The sequence below is a fragment of the Monodon monoceros genome, unplaced genomic scaffold (assembly GCF_005190385.1).
Source record: "Monodon monoceros isolate NGI ecotype Baffin Bay Population unplaced genomic scaffold, NGI_Narwhal_1 Super_Scaffold_7, whole genome shotgun sequence".
NCBI classification, from domain to species: Eukaryota; Metazoa; Chordata; class Mammalia; order Artiodactyla; family Monodontidae; genus Monodon; species Monodon monoceros.
The window spans coordinates 94,117,296-94,140,470 of NW_021703784.1; the positions used below are offsets into that span (position 1 = coordinate 94,117,296).

The 23,175-nt window shown below is 45.1% G+C and overlaps 1 protein-coding gene across 1 annotated transcript in view; it reads right to left on the reverse strand.

Annotated features, from left to right (window-relative positions):
- Positions 1–6,029: 6,029 nt before the first annotated feature.
- Positions 6,030–23,175, reverse strand: part of LRP4 (LDL receptor related protein 4) — a 41,600-nt gene continuing 24,454 nt past the window's right edge. The window contains exons 29-38 of the mRNA XM_029209391.1: positions 22,328–22,546; positions 22,032–22,166; positions 21,072–21,180; positions 15,710–15,854; positions 15,329–15,442; positions 14,348–14,483; positions 11,729–11,796; positions 11,071–11,158; positions 9,129–9,270; positions 6,030–6,590 (exon numbers count right to left, since the gene is read on the reverse strand). Of these exons, the coding sequence (XP_029065224.1) occupies positions 6,258–6,590; positions 9,129–9,270; positions 11,071–11,158; positions 11,729–11,796; positions 14,348–14,483; positions 15,329–15,442; positions 15,710–15,854; positions 21,072–21,180; positions 22,032–22,166; positions 22,328–22,546 (1,489 nt within the window). The 3' untranslated portion in view covers positions 6,030–6,257. The remainder of the gene's footprint in view (positions 6,591–9,128; positions 9,271–11,070; positions 11,159–11,728; positions 11,797–14,347; positions 14,484–15,328; positions 15,443–15,709; positions 15,855–21,071; positions 21,181–22,031; positions 22,167–22,327; positions 22,547–23,175) is intronic.

Genomic DNA, 23,175 nt, shown 5'->3' on the forward strand with positions numbered 1-23,175 from the left:
ACCAGAGGGCTTCCCTGGTGGCGCAGTGGTTGGGAGTCCGCCTGCCGATGCGGGGGACACGGGTTCGTGCCCCGGTCAGGGAGGGTACCACATGCCGTGGGGCGGCTGGGCCCGTGGGCCATGGCTGCTGGGCCTGCGCGTCCGGAGCCTGTGCTTGGCGGCGGGAGAGGCCGTGGCGGTGAGAGGCCCGTGTACCGCAAAAAAAAATAAAAATAAAAATAAAAAAATAAATATTACCAGAAATAAACTGAAGATTACATTTAAGTAGAGAGTGATGGTAACCTGGAATCTGATCATTAAGTAACGTGCAGAGTCTAGACCCTGGAGAGTTTTAGAACAAGATGGCAAAATCCCTTTTTGTCTTATATGGTTTAAGTGCAGCCCCACTAGAAGGTGGGCATTAGATGTCTGATTCCATTAATGTATTCATTCATTCAACAAATATTTATTGAGCATCTAGTATGTGCAGGGACTGTTCTAGGCATTTTGGATTATCAGTGAACAAAATAGACCCCCTCCTCTCAAAAAATCCTTCTTCTCGTGGTGCTCACATTATAGTGAGGAAACAAACAAAAAATCATATGGTATATTATTAGACAATATGTGCAATGGGAAAATAGAAAAGAATAAAACAAGGTAAAAGGGATTGGGAAGTGGAGTTGGAAGGACTGTAATTTTATAAAGGGTGGTCAGAGTTTCACTGAGATCACATTTGAGCAAAAACTTGAGTAAGGCAAAGCAGTTCACCGTGAGTATATTTAGAGGAAGAAAGTGCCAGCCATAGGGAACAGCTATGCAAAGACCCTAAGTTGGGAGCATATCTGGCAGGTTTGAGAAACAGTGTGGCCAGTATAGCTGGAGCAGAATAGTTGGCAGCAGGAAGGTAGTAGGAGCTGAGGTCTGATAATGGAGAGAAGGGAATGGCAGATTCTGTAGAGCCTTGTAGAAACCTAATACAGTACCTTGCCCATAGTAGATGCTCAGTAAATGTTTGGCCAGTCTAGGATTATCATCAAATGGCATTTATCTATGTATTTATTACAGTTATGTGTACCTACTTTATTCCTGGGGTCTCTCAATAGTTCCACATATGGAGGTTAATAATAGGACAGTGAAACCCTTGTGGGCATTAGAGATCTAAGTGAACACTCTATTATTGCAACTGCAAGTAGGAAACAAATGCCAAACGTTGTGGCTGCTGAGTAACTGTGCTGAGCCTTTCTGAGAAGTCTACTAGTGTTGGGACAGTGCTCATTCCATCACAATCACAAGCTACATTTTGGTGGAAACATCCCTAGCATGGGACATGGATCCATACTTCCAGCCTAAAAGGAGCAGCTTCAATGATTAACTTCAACTTTCAGTCCAGGTACCCCCTGCATTATTCCCTGGAGACAGCAGTGGTGACATTAACACAGACGTCAAGTGTCTATGGGTTCAGTGCCTTGACTGGCCTCCAAGACTGCAAAGCCTATCCCATCTTGCACTTGGCTGCATTTAAAGGTGCCGGTTGATTGAAGGAATGGACAGCTTTTTTTTCTCTTTTCTCATAGCCCATTTTTCCCATTGGCCCCAAAATGTAGGCTGCCCAAGAACTTCGACCACAGAAGGATCAGCTCCACCAAAAAGGAAATAGGCAGGAGGGAAAGATAGGAACCTCCTTAGCAAGCTGTCAACAGGCTTTTAGGGGCTGGAGGAAAAACCACTGAGAAGGGCAGGATAAGTGAGAGTTCTTGGCTCTTTGTGTCTTGTAAAATGAAATAAGCAGATTGTATAGCCTGGGGCTAACCTCAGCCTTGGATTTAAACTCAGACCCTTAATTAGGCTGTCTGGATCTCTTTTAAAGGCACCTCGTGAAGGAATCCAAAGTTGTGAGGTGGAGCCTTGACTGGAAATAAAAGTCTGTTCCCTGTGCTGAGCTCTGCTTAGCCTCTGTCAGCTGGTTAATGGAAGAATGATCTGGAGAGAAAATAATGGGCAAGTGAGGTAATGTTTCAAAACAAAGGCTGCCTGAAACATTCCCCAAACACACATCCTATTAACCGGATCAGTTGAGTCATCTTCAAATACGAAGAAAAGACATAGACTGTTTCTTAGCCACAAAAAAGGCTCAACCACATTTCTTTTATCATGTCCATTAGTAGAAATGACTAAAGATGCCCTTGAGTGTCAGTGCATTACACTTAGAACATCATGCACCCTCAGCTCTTGTAGATGCTTTTTCCAGCTTCCTATGCAGCACTGACTTTGTTTTCTTCAGGCCTAGGTTTGGTGAAAGCTTCAGTTCATGCCATGGAGACCTCTTTACAGGCTACAGAGATCTTTTCACTTTAGGTTGCACAGTTCAAATAATATAGAAAGAAAGGCAGTGACTATATTTTGAACATAATTAATTTGCAAAAATACGTCCCGTTTGTTAGAATTTGACTCAAAATCTCCCTACTTATCATTTTTAGGTTTTATATCCAGAAAACCAGACAGGGAATTCTCAACTCTTGTTTCAGCCCCAAGGTTTCCTGGAAGGAACATAAATAGAAGTCTCAGGCCAGAAATGACCTTAGCAATCATCTGGTTCAGCCTTTCCATTTTACTGATTAGGAAACTAAGAGCCAGCATAACCTGAAAACAGGGTGCTAGTCCTTGACGCTGTTGCAAAATTCTCATTTGCCAGTGGTCAAATTCTCGTCAAGACCTGGGCCATCAGGTCCTCTCCCATCCCCTTCTGAAGTAGCAGGATGGTCACAGTTTAGCAAAACGCACTCAACAAATTTTGTTCCTCCAGAAACACTTGCAGTTTTGCAAGCAAATGGTGTGTGTTCAATGCATTCATTTTTTCTTCCCATTTGAAAAGTTCTTCCTGAGTTCCCAGCTCTAGTGGTCACTGTTCATAGCTTGAGGCTATGGAAAAGGGCACTTATTCTGAGGCTCTGGAAAGGGGTACTTCCTACAGGTATACAGGCTTGTGCATTAGGCTAGATTTCATTGCTTCAAATGTCCTCTTTTTCTCTCTGTTGTGTTTTTTGGGTTTTTTTTTTTTCCAAAAAAAGAATGGTGGATGGTTGTCCTTGAGCTAGTCCACTTATTTTTGTTCTAGCACACCTATCCCTCACCAAAGTTGGAAGAATTATACACTGCAGTTTATACTCAGATCTCTTGTCACTTACATTCAAAAGGATTCCGTCCTTCTTGCTTTCTTTTTCTTTTTTTGGGGGGGGTGGGGTTGTTGGTAGACTCTAAGCTCTGTGATACTCTTTCTTGGTCATGCTTGGGTAGTGTCCAGCCCCTAGCAGATGAATGAATGAATGGGAGCAATGTTCTATAAATGGTTTATGGCTTAGAAAATCAACTATTGACCCTTGACATCAAATTCTATAACTGGCATTAAGACTTGCATGATTCCCAATCTTCACTGAGAGGTATTATTTGTCCAGATACCTGAAAAGAGATCCCCAATGCCTTGTTCTAGGCTTGAGATGTAATGGATGAGCTATGAGTAGACAGCTTTTTAAAAATAAAAGGAATCTTAGTGTTGATTGACCCATTCTCAGAGTAACTGTGAAACATGACTAAGATCAAACAGAGCTAGAGGCAGATCTAGGACTGGAATTAGCCCTTCTTGTCCCCATCCCAGTACTTTTATTTCAAGACATCAGACAGTCTTGCCAGTGACCATCACTGAAAGGCAAAGTCAAGTTCTGTGACACTGAAGTCCTCGTAGACCTAGAACAGAAATAGAGATACATGGTATACATGCCGTGACACTTCCTTTTGCTGCCCAAAGGAGACGCCACTAACCATCATGAGACTTTTCCCATTGGGTCTGGACAGAACCTCAGGCAGTCATGACCAACCAGAGTTGGCACTCAAGATGAAACCTATCATCCACCCTCCTCTAGAGGAAATAAGGATTTCAGAAGCCAATGAACTCTGGTCTTAACCTGTCTTTTCAAGATGAGCTGAACCTCCAGCCAGGAACCTCCCACCCTTTATTGCTCTTCAGTGTCCTCACATCCCCAAGGGACTTAGAGGTGATGTTTGCAAGCAGGTCTTCCACAGCATGTTTCTGCCAGACAGAGCAGGTGCAGTTATTAGTCATGACTCCAAGCCAGGCAAGGTGATTAAGAAAAGCTAAATTTATATTAAATTATCATAAAGTCCTAAAATACTGAACATAGTGGTTAAATAACTCCAGAAAGTCCAGTCTCTCCAGTGAGTAACGTTAAAACCATTACACATGAGCGTGGGAGAGTCACTTCCATTAGTTTAGGACAGAGAGATTTTGCTTTTTACATAGTAAATCAGTGCTCAAATAGATACTTCTTCAAATATGTCCTTTCTACATTCTGAACAGCCCAAGTGCAATAAGATCCTTCCCCCTTTCCGTTCAAGAAAATGCCACTTTGCTACTTTCTCCCCATGCCCAACCGTGAGTCTGAGGACCCAAAGGGCTCCTTCTTTTACGGCCCCATCAAGTGTGAAATGCCCCCCTTTCTTCCCAGGAGGAGGACCTTTCCTTTCCCACTCTGTGTACTGGAAAAGCCTGCTTGGCCTGGCCTGGCTGTCCTATGAGGGTCTAGACCTGGGGCTGGCTACTGCGAGCAGGGCTAAGAGCCTGGCACCTGTCTCTAGCGGTCTTAGAACTGACCAGAAAAGGTTTGCTCTGATCTTCCCTTTTCACTCACATGTTTGGCAGCTGATTTCTCAATACCAAGAACCCCAGGATGTGTTTCAAATCCGGAAACTTCCCCTTGAAGCACCCCCAGTCCATTCTCAGTTCCTGTTGTTGCTTTTGATCCCTGGGTGAAAGAGGTCTGGATCTGCCCTGGGCTGAAAGGGCTTCCTCAGTGGTTCTCTCTACCTTCCTACTCCTTGCCCCCCACTCTGCATCTTTATTTAGGCCTCTTCACCATACGTGCCTACAAGGCTAGGTCAGAAAAGGCAAATTAGGCACCTCCCCTCCTCCCCAAAAAAGAAGAGCTAGGTAGAAGTTTTAGGACAGTAAAAAGTCTCAACTCCCCTGACACTAGTGTGACACACATGCCTTTCGTGTGAATAAGCATGAACCAAGTGATGGCACCTCAGCATGAAAAGGGAGTCACTTAGCTGGGAAGAGTCGGAATGGGAACTTCACCACCCACAGCCACAGGCTCTGTCTACTCACTTAGATCCCTGAGCACCTGAGAGAGAACACAGGAGGCTCAGCTTCATGGACACTTCCCTTTAAGCCCTGGGTGCCTCAAGTCTCTAAACCAATCACTCTTCCTGACCATGTATGAAAACTTCTGGCCCTTCTTTGGAGAGTTGCTTCAGGATCTCTGTGCTCAGAATCCCAGAGAATGAGGAAGGAGAAAGTGGCAGAACATTACAGTTCAGGGGATGTGCTAAGATTGGTCTAAGCAGTGCTTCTCAGACACTGCAGAGACCCAGCCCTGAGGGTCCCACACGCATTCAAGACACCGGCTCACAACCTGGAGGCAGCAGGAGGGAATTCATATTAGCCAGCTGCCATGTGATAAGAGACCCCCCAGTCATCTGAAGGTAGAAAAGGCTCCAGACATTCTAGCAGGAGGAAGAACAGCTTGAGCCATACCCAGACCTCATCAGTATCTGCAGCTGAAGAAACAACAACTTTCAGGGCAAGAATAATATCCATTGCTGGCAGTGGAGAGGACACCCAGGCCCAATCACCCTTAAAAGCTTTTTCATGTTGCCAATGCACTCGAGGCTGGAGGTTTTCCAGATGCCCATGCCAGCTGGGCTGACTCCTCCTTCTCTCAGCCTCTATCCTTCATCTCTCTCTTTACCCATGACCCCCACCCCTCCCGCCCCAGCCCCCCGGTCAGCAAGTTCCCTCAGAGATGCGGTCAGGCCAGCTCTGATGGAGCGAGTGCAGTCCTGGATCATCAGCTCTTGGGGGGCAGGCACTGGGGGTGCCAGGGGAAGGGGAGGTGGAGCTCTGTACTGACGAGGAATCATTACTGAGCCTGGTTTCAAGGGGGCTCAGGATGGCGTGCATGAGGTGAGGTTCGTGGTAAAATCCAGGTCTAAATTCTCAGGATGCCCCATCATTTCTTGTGCACAGGTAGTTACGAACCCAGGTGGAAACAGCTCCAGTGGAGGGCTTGGGAGCAGTTACGAGGCGGGAGGAGGCGGCGCAGGACGAGCACACAGGAAAGGGGCCTGCTGTATAAGCGAGCTCAGGGACTGAAGCCCACCAAGGAGAAGGAGCAGGTAGGAAGGGAAGGGAACATGGGCGTTTAGACTTGGCTCTCTGAGGAGAGCTTGCGTTCGTGTCTCCAGCCTGTGTCTGGCAGGGAGCCCCGTCTTTCAGGAGTGGCTGCGGTATGGACGCTGCTGCACTCAGACTGCTCTTCCTGCAACAGCTGCTCCGTCTCCATGTCATCCAGGGAGCCAGAGCTGGCCTGGATGGACACGGTGTCTGTCTTCATGCATACATGATCCCGAAGGAGGCCCCCTCGGGAGCTGCGCAGTTGCTTGAGGTCATCCCACTCAGCATCGTCCCCAGACAGGAGGCAGATCCCCTCTACAATCTTGACCTTCTCCTTGGTGTAGTTATGGTCAGGTCCACCCTAGGGTGGGGAGTGGAGAGACACGGTCAGTTGGTTGGCTCTCTGTAAAGAATCTCATGACGAACTTAGAAAGGAAGTGGATGGGTTAAGAGTGGGCATGAAGAGCGCAAAAATCCCACAAACAAATGGGGAAATCTAGTCAGAGCAAACGTATGAGGCTGAGCCTAAAAGGAAAGGAGCAGCTGTGATGATTATTACCATTATCATACAGGGAGGAGGGAGAACCGTGACTTCCGTGAGCCACTCACTGGCTACATCACCTCGGGCAAATTACTGAACATCCCCCAAACTCAGGCTCACCGCTTTAGAGTAACAGTGTCCGTACCTCATAACCAATGGCTGTGAGAGTTAAATGAGGCAATCCACGCAATGCAATTAGTAGGTGCCTGACGCATAATATGCACTAGATCATGTTAGCTATTATTACATTGCTAATGGGGTTTATTAATGGGACAGCATGCTAATATACATGATCAGAAGCAATTGACAAAAGCAACTAAATGTGCATTTATTCAAGATTTTAAACTACTTTGGTGCTATTCCTTTTTTTTTTTTGAAGTATAGTTGATTTACAATGTTAGTTTCTGGTGTACAGCAAAGTGATTCAGTTTTATATATATATATATATATATATATATATATATATATATATATATATATACACACACATATATGGTCAGATTCTTTTCCATTATAGCTTATTATAAGATACTGAATACAGTTTCATGTGCTATTTTATTCTTAATTCTCTTCTTTCTAACTTTCTTAAGAAGAAAAGTTTTAGAAGGTAAGACAGGAGGGCTCTAGAAAACCCTCTTACTTGAGTTCTGTCAATCCACTGGGGGTACTGTAACCTATAAGCTTTTGTGGGAGGTTATTCTGGCTCTACTCCCAGGAGCCTCAGGGCCATTTCCAAGCAACCTGCAATTGTTCCAAGGACAGCCTTAAGTTCCACTCAGGCTTCTCCCTTTATGGATTCCTCAAGGGGTAGCCGTACTCCTGGTTTCTGGGGGATACCAACCAACATGCCGCCACTGCCAAGAGAAAATGGGCCATGGCTTGGGCTCTGTCCCTGGGATGGTGTTCCTGCCAAGAGCCCTGCAACTGCTGCTCTACTTTAGTAACAGTTCAGTTCCACAGATATTTATTGAGCCCCTTCCCTTCAATAAGCAGGATACTTTGATGATTAAACAATATAAAATATGGTCCCTGCCCTCTGGGAGTGACGACTCCCTTGATCAAGGCACGCACACACATGCCCAGTCAGCCAGCACACCCTCCAAGCTGAATTAGTGTCAGATAAGATGCAGACCACTCAGTGTCTTCATCACAGAGACACGTGGGGTAAGTCAGGGAGATGTGGGTGACGTGGCACTAGCAATTTGGGTGATACCACGCCCTCTACAAACACACAGCAACAGGTACCTGAAATCAAGAGGAAATCAGAAGAGAAAGGGTGAAAGACTATCAGAGGGGTGAAAGAGCTGCTGAGGAAAAAGCATACAACAGGAGAAAGAGTCACATGATTTTAATTTCTAACCTAGGGCCCTCATTGGGGTTCTTTTCTGGGGCATCAGACACTCCAGGAACCCAAGAAGCTTCAAGAGTCTTTCTCTCAAAGATATTCACAGAGAAGGGGTCTACCGTCCCTAAATCTGCAAGCTATCCCTGCAGCTTCTGTGTTGGCTTGTAGTGGATGCGTTGTTTTAATAGGGAAGTTCATGGATCCTGAAATCACGTGATTATTGTATGAAGTGTATTCATTATGCCCCATAGGTGTGAGGGCTGGCTTTGACTGTGCTAGACAGGCCAAGAGAGTAGATGGGTTAGGTCTCATAAGGGATAATTTCTCATGAAGGGTTACAGGATTTTAGGAAAAAACAAGGGTCATATCAGACTAGGAAAATCTAAGTCCCAGGCTATATTCCCTAGTCAAAACGGGACTATTCTTCATGCCTGAACATTTAGCAAATAAATTTTCACTGCAGCAACAAAGGAGTTAAAAGAACAAAAGCATATAAACTTTCAGAATTCTAGAGAAATCCCTCTAGATTATGTGCTAAGAGGAAGGATAGGAGAACTCCAGCCATTCCCAACCACAGGTGCCAAAAGCTTGGATCAGAGGTTAGAAAGGGAGAGTCCAGGAGCTCTTGGGTTTTTTGGTGTTTCCTAGGAGTTTGGGTTTATTTCAGAGGGGCACAGCCTCACTGCTGGGGAATGACAGCTCCAGGAGGGAAGGAACCCCTGAGCCTGGGAAAATATCTCCTGGCAGGGAGGTGCACACTCACATGCTTTCAGACCTAAAGCTTCTGGGATCTGCTTTCTAACCTTACTCTCACTAGGGCCCCTCAAGCTGCTCCCTCAGAAGTTATAGACCTCTCCAGAAACCCGAATCACATCCCATTCTTCTGTTCACTATAACTTCCAAAATGGTAGATGGACTACCCAGCATCCCTTACTGATCTACTCAGGCAACTGGAGTATAATCCACCCCCGCCCTCCAAAAACAAACTCTTGGATATAAATTTTAATTTTTACCTCTTTCTTATAGCACAGTTGATTGTACATGGCTGGCTTGGGGATTGCTTCAATTTTCACTTCCTGAGTGGAAGTTCGGTAGGAAGGGTTGCTGTAGGTCAGGTTCCCCATTGCAGGATCAGTTAACTTGGATTTTTTGTGTCTTTAGGAGAAAAAGTGATGAGAAATTAGTTCAGATCTGTATGGGGATAATATCTGGGGAAGCTGTAACCCAAGTTGTGGCAGGCAGCCTCTAAGAGGGCCCAGTGGTCCCTGCCTCCTGGTACTCACACCTTCTCAATTCCTGACCCGTGAGTGTGGGCTGGATCTGGTGACTCGCTTCTAATGAACAGAACATGCAAAAGTGAGGGATACTGGATTAGGTTACAAGGAAACTCCTAACAAGGGAACTGGTTTCTATCTTAGTTTGCCCTCTCTCCCTCCCTCCCTTCCCTCTCTCTTACTCTTGCTCTGGGGGAAGCAAGCTGCCATGTTGAAAGCTGTCCTATGGAAAGGCCCACAAGGCAACAAACTGCTGAGGGAGGCCTCTAGCCAACAGCCTGCGAGGAACTGAATCCTGTGCTTGGAAGGGAATCCTTCCCCAGTCAAGCCTCGAGATAAGACCACAACTCTGGCTGATACCTGGATTGCTGCCTTGTAAGACACCTTGAGGCAGAGGCACCCAGCTAATCTGCATCTAGATTTCTTTTTTTTTTTTAATTTTATTTGTTTATTATTTTTGGCTGCATTGGGTCTTCGATGCTGTATGCGGGCTTTCTCTAGTTGTGGTGAGTGGGGGCTACTCTTCATTGTGGTGCATGGGCTTCTTATTGCGGTGGCTCCTCTTGTTGTGGAGCACGGGCTCTAGGCGCGCAGGCTTCAGTAGTTGTGGCGCGTGGGCTTCAGTAGTTGTGGCTCGCAGGCTCTAGAGTGCAGGCTCAGTAGTTGTGGCACACAGGCTTAGTTGCTCCGCGGCATGTGGGATCTTCCCGGACCAGGGCTTGAACCTGTGTTCCCTGCATTGGCAGGCGGATTCTTAACCACTGCGCCACCAGGGAAGTCCCTGCATCTAGATTTCTGATCCACAGAAACTGTGAGATAATCAGTGGTTGTCATTTTAAGTTGCTAAGTTTCAGGGTAATTTGTTATACAGCAATAGATAACAAATACACTGAGCTTTAGAGTCAAAACAGACCTACGTTTCAATGCCACTTCTGTTACTTACTGGCTGGGGTATTGGTGGACATAATCTAAACTTTCTGAGCCTTAGATCCTCATCTGTAAAGTGAGGAATAATAATACCTGTATTACAAGGTTGTTGTGACATTGATACATATTCATTAAATGGTAGGTGTTACTATTACTGTTGTTGTTGTTAGTAGAAGCTGCTGCAGTAGCAGCAAAATCCTGACATTTTTGCTGCAAGCTGCATTTAAAGCATTTAGGAGAAAATATATACAGAGAGGGTCATAAAAGGAAGATTCTAAATTGAATACTACACATTCCACCTTCCCAGGATGGTCCCTACCGAGCAATGATGTATCTATCACCCCACATTGTAGTAAAGAGTTGTGTTTGTGTGAAGAGAAGATCATTTCCAGCTTCAGTGGTTTGAGGTAGTGTAGAGTGGTGGCAAAAGCAAAGATGCTAGAGTCAGTACCAGCTTTGCCTCTTACGGTGTGAACTTGGGTAACACCCTCTGTGTCCTTAGTATCCTAGTCTATAAGGAAAATACCAAGCGTTGCTGTGATCATGAAATGAGGAAACTACTTGGGCTGTGACTGGGGAAGAAGGGTACACATTCAGGTTTCTGCCCTTCCCTTCTGCTGCTCTGACCAGGGACCCAACTTTGAAATGAGGCTGGTCATAGGTGGAATCAGTGAGCTGTCAACTTCAGGAGGTCCCAAACGTGCTAATGGGACATACAGCAAACATACAGCCACTGCAGTGGGGCTGAGGTTACCTGTACAGCATCAAAGCCGCGATCACCACCAGAATAAGCAGAATGCTGAGGGGTCCACCGATGACATAGCTGACATGAAGTCCTTCCCCTAGGAAGAGCAGAGGGACGCTAGGTGGGGACCCCCGACAATCTTCTAGCTGGTGTGAGGGTTGGGAAGATGGAGGGCTCCTTTTGTAGCTGTTGCATCCCATACCATCTGAGGATGGCTAGGGGCCTCCTTCTCAGAGAAGAGGCCACAGCGGGAGGGGGGAGGGGGCTGAGAAGAAACCTATCACTATGTCAGCATCTCTAATCCCACTTCCACTACTTACTAGCTGTGTGACTTAAAGCAAGATGCTTAACTTCTAAGCCTGTGTTTTCTCATCAGTTAAATGTAAATAATAAATTGCTCATAGGGCTGGTGGAGATTGAAGGTGAGTGTGTATATACAAATACATATACATACAGGCATGCGCACATAAATATGGCTTAACAAGTGCCTAGCATACAGAAAGCACTCCATAAGTGGCAGCTATTATGGTTATTCTTTCTATGGATTTAGTCTAAGAAAAGGGTTCATCAACCCCAAAGAGTCCCCATGAAGGTTCTGCGAGATATCAATGGAGACTTAGGTTCCTTACATCTTGTTTTTCAAAACAGTTGGGCACTGAGGGCTTACCTGAAGCAGCAGGTACGGCCTCATTGGAATACGTGCAGAGGCCCAGCCGGGCATCCTTTTCAGAGCATCTGTGGGGCAGAGAAAACTGAATGTGAAGGCTACTTATATTCAACAAAGATCTTGCCTTCTGCCAGGAAATGGGGACAGTCCTGTGAAGGACAGGGCTAAAGGCCTGGGAGTGGGGCTTTCAGATATGAGACTACACCAGACAGGAGATAGCGGAAGCAAGGAGAGGGCAGGACAAGAAAATACAGAGAAATCAGCATGAGCCACTGTCTTCAAGATGCTATATCATGTTTAAATGTGTTTTAAAATGTGCACTCTTTTTTGTTGTTGTTTTTGGTCGTGCAGCTTGTGGGACCCCAGCTCCCTGACCAGGGATTGAACCCAGGCCCTCGGCAGTGAAAGCGTGGAGTCCCAACCACTAGATCACCAGGGAATTCCCTAAAATATGTACTCTTTAAAGAGGATTCTTTAAAAAGGAGAAGCAGGTTTGGGAGTGAGCTGCAAGAATGCTAAGGACATCAATAGCAGACTTTATTAAGCTACCAGCCAAGCAAACCTTGGATTGGATCAAGATTATCACAAGGTCTAGAGAGACTTAAAAAAAAATATTGTTTTTCTTTCCTTCATTCTTTCACAAGGGAATATGCAAGACATCCAGAGGGAGGGCTTGGATAACTAACTTGAAGTGCTGAGACGGTAACTCCTTTGTGGCACGTTATGAGCTGGCAATTAAAGACGTGTCCTAAAAGTTTAGAGAAGAGCTACCTGCAGGAGCATCTGAAACCAAGATGTACTGAGTCTTCAGATACAACTCTGATAGGAAGAAAATATCTGAGTAGGGTTCAAAAGTTTTCTAAATAAACCTGAATAAAATCAGATTAATAGTGATTGTTAGTGCTTAAAATTTAGTGAGAAAGGTACACGTTTATATCTGTTTGCTTTTCTATATAAACTCTTCTAACAAGAGAAAATGGGGCATATAGAATAAGTTTGATCATGTACAAATCTTATCATTTTAGGGACGTGAGTCTAGTGGTCTTATTTGGAATTATTACTATGTTTCTGCCTTCAGAATTGAAATCACGTGTTAATTATCTTTTAAGCTACTGTTGATATTAAAAATAATATTACAATGAAAAATGTTCTAATAGAAAAATGCCTGGGAAGATAGACATCAGTATAGTAAGAGTAGGAAATGAAATCACTGTCTCAAAAAGATATCTGCACCCCCATGTTCAATGTAGAATTATTTACAAGAGCCAAAACATGAAAACCACCTAAGTGTCCATCAGTGGATGAATGGATAAAGAAAATGTGGTATAGGTATACAGTGGAACATTATTCAGCCATGAAAAAGAAGGACATTCTGCTAAGTAAATTAAGTCAGACAGTGAAAGACAAATACTATATGATATCACTTATATGTGGAATCTAAAAAAGAAAAAAAAAACCAACTCATAGATAAATTGATACCATACAGATTGGCAGTTGCCAGAGGTTGGGGGTGGACAAAATGAGTGAAGATGGTCAAAAGGCTCAAACTTCCAGTTATAAGATAAGTAAGTCCTGGGGATGTAACGTACATCATAGTGACTATAGTTAACAATATTGTATGTCTGAAAGTTGCTAAGAGAGTAGATTTAAAAAGTTTTCATTATAAGAAAAAAAAAGTATATATGTGTGGTGATGGATGTTAACTGGACTTACTGTGGTAACCATTTCACAATATACACATATATCAAATCAGAAAAAAACACTAAAGGTAATTACACATGAGTACTTATTTCTTTTTTACTCCTATCTGTATTTCCAGATGATTTTTTTGCAAAGTGTAAATAAAAAACATATTTATAAGACTTTCTCTAAATGGAATATAACATGATATTTCATCAATTTTAAGATGTGCATTTTTTCTATATTCTAATATCTCTGAGATAGAACTGTGTCTTACAATTAATGGCATCTCACAGTTGCTGTTGGTCATTTTTTCAGTTTAAACTCTCAAATCAGGATGCATTTTAAATTGACAGCACCTTCAGTCTAATGAAATATAATGTTTTACACTTAATTTGAGAGCTGTTCACGGTTATGCTTGCTTATTTAATAACGGGGTGTGTGTGTGTGTGTGTGTGTGTGTGTGTGTGTACACATGCACATACATGCATGTGTGTTTGAGTGTTACAGGTCATATAAACTAAGGCCATCACATCCCTGGGGATGTCCCAAGTTAAAAAGCCACAGCCCAGAGACCACTATGACTTAGTGGCTTTTAAGTAAACTGTAGGACAAGACCACGTGCTAAACTTGTTCTGTGAGAGCAAACGTCACTGAAAGAAAGGAAGAAGGAGGAATGCCAGGCAGAAACTCCTCCTGAGTGATTTCTCTCTAAAGCTCGTCTTAAAGCCTCTTGCCTTCAGAGCTAAAAAAAAAGAATTCCTTGCAACAACCTCCAAGTCTAAATATCATCTCTAGTTCCAAGTAGCAGGGACAGGTGGCTAATGATGTGATCTACCTCCCATCTGCCAGAATCATCAAGCTGGGCCTACGGTCTTCTGCTGGCAGGGCATGGCGATTTGAATCAAAGAGCCCCCAATTCCATACTGACCCACTTACCTCCCTTCCACCTCCTCCAGAGATGTGCGGGTCCAGCTGGTAGAAGAACGCAAGGTCGTCGGTAGCGTGTTGGGTAGCACGGGGCTCCTTTCACTTACGCTGGTAGCCCTGGGAGCTGGGGGCACCAGGCCAGGTACTGGAGAGAAAACAAGGACTGGAGTGGATCACTGGAGCCACAAATATCTACATATGGTCCAAGAGTAGCATGTGGAGAACTTGATAAAGCAATTTTTTAGCTGCCCTGATCCTAGGCACCCCTGTTAGATGTCCTTCTTAATACTGTACATAAAAAGGATTTGGTTTCCAATATATATTTTTTAATAAATTTATTTATTTGGCTGCGTTGAGTCTTTGTTGCTGCTCACAGGCTTTCTCTAGTTATGGCGAGCGGGGACTACTCTGCATTGTGGTGCGCGAGCTTCTCATTGCAGTGGCTTCTCTTGTTGCAGAGCATGGGCTCTAGGCACACGGGCTTCAGTAGTTGTGGCACGTGGGCTCAGTAGTTGTGCCTCATGGGCTCAGTAGTTGTGCCTCACGGGCTCTAGAGTGCAGGCTCAGTAGTTGTGGCGCACGGGCTTAGGTGCACCATGGTATATGGGATCTTCCCGGACCAGGGCTCGAACCTGTGTCCCCTGCGTTGGCAGGCAGATTCTTAACCACTGCGCCACCAGGGAAGTCCCAGTTTCCAATATTAATAGCTCCGGATGGGCTAGCTGGCCCACAAAGGGCAGGAAGAGAGGATAATGCACAGGTCACAGTAGGGATCAGGGAATCAGGAGACCTGATTTCCATCCTAGTAAATGCCAGAAGCCAGACAAACCTGGGTCTGTACCATCCCAAAGCTCAAACCCACTGCTCCCAGTCACTCTGCTGTAAGAACCCCTGAGGGGAAATCTCACCCAGAAGAACAAAGCTGAGGCTGCTGATCCCCTGCCCTTCCAAGGGCTCTGCTGTTCCAGGAGGCCAATTAGTCCAACTCACCAAGGGAGCAGGGCCGGCCATCAGGCTCGTCAGGACAGGCACATACAAAGTCTGAGGCTCTGGCAAAGCAGAGGTGGGTGCAGCCGCCATTGTTCACACCACAGGCATTGGTCCCTGGGGGCAAAGCAGATGTGAATGTCTGGCCTGGGGCAGAATCAAGTCTCCTAATTTGACACTTCTCAGAAAGGAGATTCGGGGCTACCTTACTCCCAGGGACCGTGGGGCAGGAGGGGTATAACGACAGGGGGCTGAAAGGTCTAAGAACTTAAGATGTGAACCAAAAGGCTCTCCTGTGGCTCTGTCTTGGTTATTAACCGTCCTCAGGGTGACCAACCAACCCCACTAATGGTAAGGAAGCAGGCTCAGGGCCCTGGAGTCCACCTGTCTGCCGCTGAGGGGAAACCACGATGATATCCATGAGTCCCTCCACATTCGCCAACACCGTCTCCTTGTTCCGGCCTGAGTACTTGTCAACACGCTGGATTGACTTGGTCTGCCAGTCTGTCCAGTAGATCCACCTGTCCTGCTACTCAATAGGGAAACCCCCAAAAGAGTAACTATTAATAGGCAGACCCTGGTACAGCTTCCGTGCCTCAGCCCGTGTGTTCCCTCTGTCCAAATGCCCTCTTCTTCCCTTATCCATGTCAGCTCCCGTGCATCCCCAAATATGACATTATCCAGGAAATCTCCCCCAATCCATAGAGAATTCACCATTTCCTCCATGCTGCTCTGAGCTTGTCCTCACTTCCACAGGTGAGTTTCGACACTCTATGGTCATTTACTTACATGTCTATCTGTCCTGCCAGATTAAGTTCTTCAAGAACAAGAATGTGGTTCATTCATCTCTCAATTTCCAGCACTAACACTTAGTCCTCAGTCAGTTGACCCAGTGGCTCAGTGAATAAATAAATTCCTGTACCTAGCAAACAGGAGTAAATTGCGGGGGCCGGGGCGGGGGCAGTCGTTCTAGGTCCCTGTTCTTCTGGGCCCATCACTCAGATCCCTGGCCCAAGTCCTCTGGTTACTTCTGCAGGGAGCTGCCCTCTAATGTAGAGATCCTGAGATTCTCTACCAGGGGTGGGGAAGGGCAATGTAGGTGGTTCCCCTCCCATCCCTGCAGTATACATCAGAAACCTCAGAGGAAACTTGTAGACTGAAAAACTAAATTCAATATAATCCTGTAGTTTTACATTTGGAGTACGGGGTGGGGAAAAGCCTATCATTAAGTAAAGCCAGACAAAATCTTATTGGCCGGTAGGATATAATGCAGAATACAGGTAGAGTGCATGTTTGTCAAAAAAGGACAAAGATTTTTTTTTTATTGTTTTTTTTTTAAATTTACTTATTTTGTTTATTCCTTTTTTTTTTTGGCTGCATTGGGTCTTCGTTGCTGCGTGTGGGCTTTCTCAAGTTGAGGTAAGCGGGGGCTACTCTTCATTGCAGTATGTGGGCTTCTCACTGCGGTGGATTCTCTTGTGGAGCATGGGCTCTAGGCACGCAGGCTTCAGTAGTTGTGGCACGTGGGCTCAGTTGTTGTGGCTCGCAGGCTCTAGAGCACAGCCTCAGTAGTTGTGGTGCACTGGCTTAGGTGCTCCGTGGCATGTGGGATCTTCCCGGACCAGGGCTCAAACCTGTGTCCCCTGCATTGGCAGGCAGATTCTTAACCACTGCGCCACCAGGGAAGCCCGAGGGACAAAGATTTTTTTTTTTTTTAACATCTGTATTGGAGTATAATTGCTTTACAGTGTTGTGTTAGTTTCTGCTGTATAACAAAGTGAATCAGCTGTATGCATATGTATATCCCCATACATATCCCCTCCCTCTCGCATCTCCCTCCAAACCTCCTTATCCCACCCCTCTAGGTGGTCGCAAAGCACTGAGCTGATCTCCCTGTGCCATGTAGCTGCTTCCCACTAGCTATCTATTTTACATTTGGTAGTGTATATATGTCAGTGCTACTCTCTTACTTCCTCCCAGCTTACCCTTCCCCCTCCCCGTGTCCTCAAGTCCATTCTCTATGTCTGCGTCTTTATTCCTGTCCTGCCCCTAGGTTTATCAGAACCTTTTTTTTTTTTTTTTTAGATTCCATATATATGTGTTAGCATACGGTATTTGTTTTTCTCTTTCTGACTTACTTCACTCTGTATGACAGACTCTAGGTCCATCCACCTCACTACAAATAACTCAATTTCGTTTCTTGTTGTGGCTGAATAATATTCCATCATATGTATTTACCACATCTTCTTTATCCATTCATCTGTCGATGGACACTTAGATTGCTTCCATGTCCTGGCTATTGTAAATAGTGCTGCAATGAACATTGTGATACATGACTCTTTTTGAATTATGGTTTTCTCAGAGTATATGCCCAGTAGTGGGTTTGCTGGGTCATATGGTAGTTCTATTTTTAGTTTTTTAAGGAACTTCCATACTGTTCTCCATGGTTGCTGTATCAATTTACATTCCCACCAACACTGCAAGACGGTTCCCCTTTCTCCACACCCTCTCCAGCATTTATTGTTTGTAGATTTTTTGATGATGGCCATTCTGACGGGTGTGAGGTGACACCTCATTGTAGTTTTGAATTGAATTTCTCTAATGATTAGTGATGTTGAGCATTCTTTCATGTGTTTGTTGGCAATCTGTATATCTTCTTTGGAGAAATGTCTATTTAGGTCTTCTGCCCATTTTTGGATTGGGTTGTTTGTTTTTTTGATATTGAGCTGCACGAGCTGCTTGTATATTTTGGAGATTAATCCTTTGTTAGTTGCTTTGTTTGCAAATATTTTCTCCCATTCTGAGTGTTGTCTTTTCATCTTGTTTATGGTTTCCTTTGCTGTGCAAAAGCTTTTAAGTTACATTAGGTCCCATTTGTTCATTTTTGTTTTTACTCTAGGAGGTGGGTCAAAAAGGATCTTGCTCTGATTTAAGTCATAGTTTTCTGCCTATGTTTTCCTCTAAGAGTTTTATAGTGTCTGGCCTTACATTTAGGTCTTTAATCCATTTTGAGTTTATTTTTGTGTATGGTGTTAGGAAGTGTTTTTTTTTAATTAATTTATTAATTTATTGATTGATTTTTGGCTGCACTGGGTCTTTGTTGCTGTGCATGGGCTTTCTCTAGTTGTGCTGAGCAGGGGCTACTCTTCGTTGCGGTGCACGGGCTTCTCATTGCGGTGGCTTCTCTTGTTGCAGAGCACGGGCTCTAGGTGCGCGGGCTTCAGTAGTTGTGGCACGTGGGCTCAGTAGTTGTGGTTCGCAGGCTGTAGAGCACAGGCTCAGTAGTTGTGGCACACAGGCTTAGCTGCTCCACGGCATGTGGGATCTTCCCGGACCAGGGATTGAACCCATGTCCCCTGCGTTGGCAGGTGGAATCTTAACCACTGCGCCACCAGGGAAGTCCAGGAAGTGTTCTAATTTCATTCTTTTACATGCAGCTGTCCAGTTTTCCCAGCACCACTTATTGAAGAGGCTGTCTTTTCTCCATTGTATACTCTTGCCTCCTTTATCAAAGATAAGGTGACCATATGTGCGTGGGTTTATCTCTGGGCTTTCTATCCTGTTCCATTGATCTATATTTCTGTTTTTGTGCCAGTACCATACTGTCTTGATTACTGTAGCTTTGTAGTATAGTCTGAAGTCCAGGAGCCTGAGTCCTCCAGCTCCATTTTTCTTTCTCAAGATTGTTTTGGCTATTCAGGGTCTTTTGTGTTTCCATACAAATTGTGCAATTTTTTGTTCTAGTTCTGTGAAAAAATGCCATTGGTAGTTTGATAGGGATTGCACTGAATCTGTAGACTGCTTTGGGTAGTACAGTCATTTTCACAATGTTGATTCTTCCAATCCAAGAACATGGTATATCTACATCTGTTTGTATCATCTTTAAGTTCTCCCATCAGTGTCTTATAGTTTTCTGCATACAGGTCTTTTGTCTAGGTAGGTTTATTCTTTGGTATTTTTTTGTTGTTGTTGCAGTGGTAAATGGGAGTGTTTCCTTAATTTCTCTTTCAGATTTTTCATCATTAGTGTATAGGAATGCCAGAAATTTCTGTGCATTAATTTTGTATCCTGCTACTTTACCATATTCACTGATTAGCTCTAGTAGTTTTCTGGTAGCATCTTTAGGATTCTCTAAGCATAGTATCACGTCATCTGCAAACAGTGACAGTTTTACTTCTTCTTTTCCAATCTGGATTCCTTTTATTTCTTTTTCTTCTCTGATTGCTGTGGCTAAAACTTCCAAAACTATGTTGAATAATAGTGGTGAGAGTGGGCAACCTTGTCTTTTTCCTGATCTTAGAGGAAATGGTTTCAGCTTTTCACCATTGAGAATGATGTTGGCTGTGGGTTTGTCATATATGGCCTTTATTGTGTTGAGGTAGGTTCCCTCTATGCCTACTTTCCGGAGGGTTTTATCATAAATGGGTGTTGAATTTTGTCAAAAGCTTTTTCTGCATCCATTGAGATTATCATATGGTTTTTATCCTTCAGTTTCTTAATAGCTGTATCACATTGATTGATTTGCATATATTGAAGAATCCTTGATTTCCTGGGATAAACCCCACTTGATCATGGTGTATGATCCTTTTCAGGTGCTGTTGGATTCTGTTTGCTAGTATTTTGTTGAGGATTTTTGCATCTATGTTCATCAGAGATATTGGCCTATAGTTTTCTTTTTTTGTGACATCTTTGGTTTTGGTATCAGGGTGATGGTAGCCTTGTAGAATGAGTTTGGGAGTGTTCCTCCCGAGGGACAAAGATTTTTAAATGATTGAGAATCCCTGTTTTGGCCCCAAGCTTGGTATACCTTTTTTCCTTTCTTGAATTATTATACAGGGTTAGAACTCTAAAATAGTGACAGCTAATACTAAATAAAACGATTAGAAATAACACGCACTGAGTGCCAGATACTCTGCTAATGCTTTGTGTATATTTCAGGAGGATACTATTATTTTTTGTTTTTTGTTTTTTGCGGTACGTGGGCCTCTCACTGTTGTGGCCTCTCCCGTTGTGGAGCACAGGCTCCGGACGCGCAGGCTCAGCGGCCATGGCTCACAGGCCCAGCCGCTCCGCAGCGTGTGGGATCTTCCTGGACTGGGGCACAAACCCGTGTCCCCTGCATCGGCAGGCAGACTCTCAACCACTGTGCCACCAGGGAAGCCCGATGCTATTATTAAACTCATTTATTTTATAAGTAAGTGAAGCTTAGAGAAGTTCACTCTCTTGTCAAAGTTGCATAGTTACTTCATGACACAGGCAGAACTTGAACCCACGGAGCTGGCTCATGGGAGGTACTCACTCAGTAAACAATTACCGACTGGCTACCTGCCTCAAAACTCTGGCTCTCAGCCACTCCACACCTCTGCCCACTAAAGTAAGCTGCCTGAGCTTGCATGCTGGGACCACAGCACGGGGATTAACTGGGGAACTTGTTAAAATGAATATTCCTTGCCCAACCCTCAGGAGGCAGATTCTTTATATCCAGTGCCCGGGAATATGCATTTTAACAAGTTCCACAGTTGACTCCGTACAGCTGTTTGAGAGCCACTCCTTCGAATGTTAGAACATGGGACAGCTGGAGCAGCAGGGCACAGAGTGGCAAGGCTTCAGTGTACAAGAATCACCCCTAAAATGAGCTTCCATAGCAAACCTGTTCAGTAGCACCTGGGGCTGAGGCTGCTGATGCAGAACCCCGAGGAAACACCCCTGTCAAGGAGGTTTAGTTACCTCCCTCCTGAGCCAGTACCTGAGTGAGAGCAAAGGGGTGCGACACGTGGCTGACCAAGACCTGCCGGAGCTTCCCACTGAGGTCGGCGCTCTCAATCCGGTCCAGATGGGCATCCACCCAGTAGATCCTGTAAAGGAAAGGAGAAAAGGCAGCTGCTGAAGACACTTGCCGGGTAGCCCAGCCCTGCCCTCAGGGAGCTAGCTGTCCCCTCCTGAGCTGAACTGGCAGGTGCTGTGAGCAGTCAAGTTGACTTGATGAGAGGTCACTGGGAATCCCCAAGCTGAAGAGCAGAACTTGGTTGGTGACTCATAAGTGGGGAGGCCAGGGCTGTTCTGCAGAGAGTAGAAATCTAGTGACCTCGGAGGAGCCAGCCCCCAGTCTCATCTTCAACGACTTGATAACCCTTTGACTCCTACCCAAGAATCAAAGCCCAAATTCTTGTGAACGCCCTTCAAGAAGAGACTCAGTCTACAAAGAGCTCAGTGAAGTTAACGGAAGAAGGCATTCCTCTTCTCCAGTCCAACTCTCCAGGTGACTTTGATCCCCTTCCCTTCTTCTGAGAGCAGAAAGGAGAATTGACTGCTTTGGAGCCTCTTCCTCCCTCTTCTCCTGCCCTCCAGTATTTTTAATCTAGATCAGGAGTTGCAAATTCCAATACCTGATGGGGTCAGGAGAGCAACAAATGCAAAGAATCAGTTAACTGGATGGGGGGTAGTGGGATCTGTGGTCCAGCCAGAGGACATGCTCTGCTAAAGCATTCAAATGAAAAACATGTAAACCAGATAATCCCCGCTGGAGGGTTGAGTGCTGGATTCAGCAACACCTGCTCCAAGAATTTGTGCCCTCATACTTCTCACTGCTCGCTTTTCCCTACCTACCAAGGAGCTTTCTACTTGTTCGTTTTCACTACTTCAATCTCAACCACCCTCTCCTCTGCCCACCTGATTTCCAGGAGGCTGTCTGGGACAGGATTCCCACCTGCGGGTATCATAGTCCAGGGTAAGGCCATTGGGCCAACCCAGGTCTGTGTTGATGAGGACCTTCCGCTCAGAGCCATCCAAGTTCGCCCGTTCAATCTTGGCAATGTGGCCCCAGTCTGTCCAGAAGAGGTACCTGGGACACAAGAGTGCCATCAGCAAGGCATGGGAAGATGGCACCCAGAGGTCGAGAGAATACAGGGACACCCAGATACCATTAATATACAGGCATCTTTCAAGAGCCTCTTCATCAGGCCCTTCTTCCCTGGGTCTCTTTTCTGCTGGCCAAAAACTTACCCCTTCCTGGGGAAAACGGCAATGGCCCGAGGTTCATCCAGGCTGTTGTTAATCAGCACTTTGCGGCAGGAACCATCTAGCCTCGATGCTTCAATGGTATTTCGGCCTGTATCTGTCCAATACAGATTCCTGGCCACCCAGTCCACTGCCAGCCCATCGGTGGTCTTCAGCCCACGCCCGATCACCGTCTCCATGTTGCTGCCATTCAGATCCGCTCGCCTTGGGGAACAGCCCAGGGTTGGATGACTGACCAGATCAGCAGTAGGCTGATACCCCTTTCATCCGTGTTCCCATAATTGGATTCCCACTACACTGTAAGCTCCATAGGGGCAGGGACCAAGTATTTGTAAGTACATGCCTCAGCATCTAGCACAGTAGGTATTCAAAATATCTGCCAAATTGAATAAATTATTGGGAGGACAGAGTGTTTCCTGCTGTAAGTACGGGGCATTTGGGCCCATGTCTTGCCGAAAGACAGGTTAATAAACCCCATTACACCTTAAGGAGGAGACAAGGATTGCTAGATAGTGATTATGAGAAAGGGCAGATTTTTCCAAAATCTACTGTGCATTTTTATAGCAGTCCTACACCAGGGAATTCAACCTCAGGATGGGGGCATGTCACAAATACACGGGGGACTTTTGTAAACTACATATGCCCACCAGCTCCCAGATTCTAATACACCCCTCAGGGAGAACAAAAGGGAATGCTCCTGTTCTTCTACATGAGAATCTCTGCCATGGTAAAACCCTCTAACTGGTGACAGGGTACCACATTCCTCAGCTGTGTCGGGGTAAAAAATTGGAATAATAATAAATAAAACAAAAAATATTAAAAAATAAAACCCA